The following is a 2,755-nucleotide window of genomic DNA, read 5'->3' on the forward strand; positions in this document are numbered from 1 at the left end:
GGAGTATAAAAATGACTACTTCCACTTGTATGCGACTCTGACGTGCATCTATCTACATAACTTGTAGTATTCCCCTAGCATTTATCATAAATTGATTTAGCCGTCGGACGGGACCCTTTCTTACCTTCCAATGCGCCGCCATTCACTAATGTTACACCTTCCTCTTCTTCAACACCATCAAATGCTTCCATATTAGCTCCCACAACAAACCCTAACCCTAACCCTAACCCTAACCCTAATCCTAGATCTATAACCAAATACACACCCATGGAAGCAAAGCAACGAACTATAAAATCCCTAATCAAACGCCTCTCCTCTGACTCAGACCAAACCCAATCCGAAGCCATATCCGAACTCCGACTCCTCTCAAAACTCGACCCAGAAACCCGAACCCTAATCTCAGACTTGGGAGCCATCCCATTCCTAGCCCAATCCCTCTATTCTCAATCCACCCAAGAAAATGGTATTGCCACACTCCTTAATCTTTCCATCTCCAATCGCGAGCTCCTCATGTCCACCCCCGGCCTCCTTGACGCTCTCTCCCACGTCCTCCGCTCCGGCAACTTTCCGGCCACCTCCACCGCCGCCGCCACCATACATAGCCTCCTTATAGAGCCCAATTATCGGCCTATCATAGGAAGCAAACCCTCAATTCTTACCCCCCTAATTTACCTCATCCACGCCCACCCTAATTCCCCAATCAGATCAATCAAAGACCCACTAAAAGCCCTTTTTTCTATCTCTCTCTACCCTCTCAATCGACCCAAATTGGTAGAATTAGGCGTCGTTCCTCCGCTTTTTATGATTGTGCTTAAGGATCGTAGGGCGGGGGTTGTAGAGGACGCAACTGCGGTCATTGCGCAGGTGGGCGGATGTTATGAGAGTGTTGAGGCGTTTCGTAAGTTGTCGGGTATTGAGATTTTGGTGGATCTTTTGGATGTAGATAGTGGGTCGACTAGTAGGGTGAGGGAGAATTCGGTTTCTGCGTTGTTGAATCTTGTGCAGTGTGGAGGGGAGAATGCAGCTCAAGATATTCGAGATATGGGTAACTACTAATTACTTCAAAAGCTTCAGTTGTTTGATTTGATGTTATTTAATCATGGGTTTTGCTAAGGTGCGTTGAGGAAGAAATTTTACACATGTTTTGATAAAAAGTTCTCGAAACATTTGTAAAAGTATCAAACAATGTGCAAAATGATTGTAAAATCTCTTTCCCAATGCACCTCGTAAGCAAAACCCTTTAATCCTCTTTTGGGTCGGTCGTACACATGGATTTTTAATATTAAGGAGTTGTTGGATTTAGAACCCAGTACCTGTCGTGAGTCAATAGCTCTGATACCATGTGAAACAACCAATTACTCAACAAATAAAAGCTTAAGCGGTTAGAGTTGGTGTTATTTAATCATTTATACTCCACCAGGTAGTTTGGTTTTGCACGGTATCTCTGATATGGCGGAGAATGGGAGTTCGAGGGCGAAGGTTAAGGCAGGTGCTTTGTTGAAAGTTCTCGCTGCGAGGGGAAGCAGCGAGAGAGAGCGAAGCAATGAGGGAGACTACTGGTCTGGCATTCTGAATTCTTCTTCTTATTCTTCTGATACCTTGTAACTTTGTTACTGTCTCTATTGTGTGTGTATATCTGTATGCACATTTTCTTTCAATAAGGTATAGTTTCCTTCTCTGTAACTACCTTTAGTGGAGGAACATTTGTCTAACAATATTTCAGATATAGAAAATTAGTGTTTGGGAGATCTTTTCTGTTTTTTTCTCTTCGTTTTCTTTGCAACTATCAAACTAAGAACACCTTCTTGTTATTAATTCTAATTTGCATTTTGTTGTTCTTGATTGTATCATCAATGGTAAAACTAATAAAGCAGATTCAATCTTACTTTTGGTGTTGTTGGTGAAGTCCCGCTGCATGACAGATGAAAACCAAACTTAAGAACCTTTTCGGTATATACTTTAAAAAAATCTCTAATAAAGCAGATTCAATCTTACTTTTGGTGTTGTTGGTGAAGTCCCACTGCATGACAGATGAAAACCAAACTTAAGAACCTTTTCGGTATATACTTAAAAAAAATCTCTACATTCAATGTTCTACATGCTTATCTAAAAGTGGGGCTATAGAGATTTTGATCTGAATAGCCTGCTTGGCATTCTTTTGTTTTTGTCCTCTTAACTCTGTTCTTAGGCTCTAGCTAGAACAGCAGCCACCTGATTTGCTTCGTATGCACATTTTTGAAATTCATAGAGTTTGAACACAGGATCAGGTCAAAAAGTTTCATAACAGAACATGTTCTGAGGGTAAGTTTAGGTGTTGAATAGGGAAAGAAGTAGAATTTACATATCATCTCTATTTCTGGGTCAGATGCCAAAACGCATTAATCAAGTACTTGAAGCATAATCTCTAGGTTTACTGTTAATGTCACCATTACATGACTCATCTGGACCAGATCTGTTTGAAAATTCCCAGGGTTGATGTATCTGCATATATAGAGAATATTGGTAAATGGTAATTTTAATAGATTTTTGCTAGTTATTTGGCACTCATTTTGAGTCTAACAATCTGACCAACAAACTCATTTTCATCTATTAATTCGGTTGTAAGAAATTGTTTACCTATTTTATTTGAGACTTCAGAATTTTCTTTTTCCCCCTTCTTTTGACCAATAATAAGCTTTATTAATGAAAAAAGCCAGAAATACAACAATTTGGGGCACAATAGTGAGAACACGTCTTTTTATATCAGTATGTGTTA

At 39.9% G+C, this 2,755-nt stretch overlaps 1 protein-coding gene across 1 annotated transcript; it reads left to right on the forward strand.

Annotated features, from left to right (window-relative positions):
- On the forward strand, positions 1–1,750 carry LOC143881086 (U-box domain-containing protein 1-like). The gene is made up of 2 exons (XM_077384083.1): positions 1–1,045; positions 1,421–1,750. Exons 1-2 carry the CDS (start codon positions 268–270, stop codon positions 1,603–1,605), a joined length of 963 nt encoding a protein of 320 aa, XP_077240198.1. The 5' UTR covers positions 1–267; the 3' UTR covers positions 1,606–1,750.
- The last annotated feature ends 1,005 nt before the right edge of the window (positions 1,751–2,755 follow it).

Source organism: Tasmannia lanceolata, unplaced genomic scaffold, assembly GCF_043159265.1.
Source record: "Tasmannia lanceolata isolate RefF3 unplaced genomic scaffold, GAP_Taslan_0.1 ptg000007l, whole genome shotgun sequence".
NCBI classification, from domain to species: domain Eukaryota; kingdom Viridiplantae; phylum Streptophyta; class Magnoliopsida; order Canellales; family Winteraceae; genus Tasmannia; species Tasmannia lanceolata.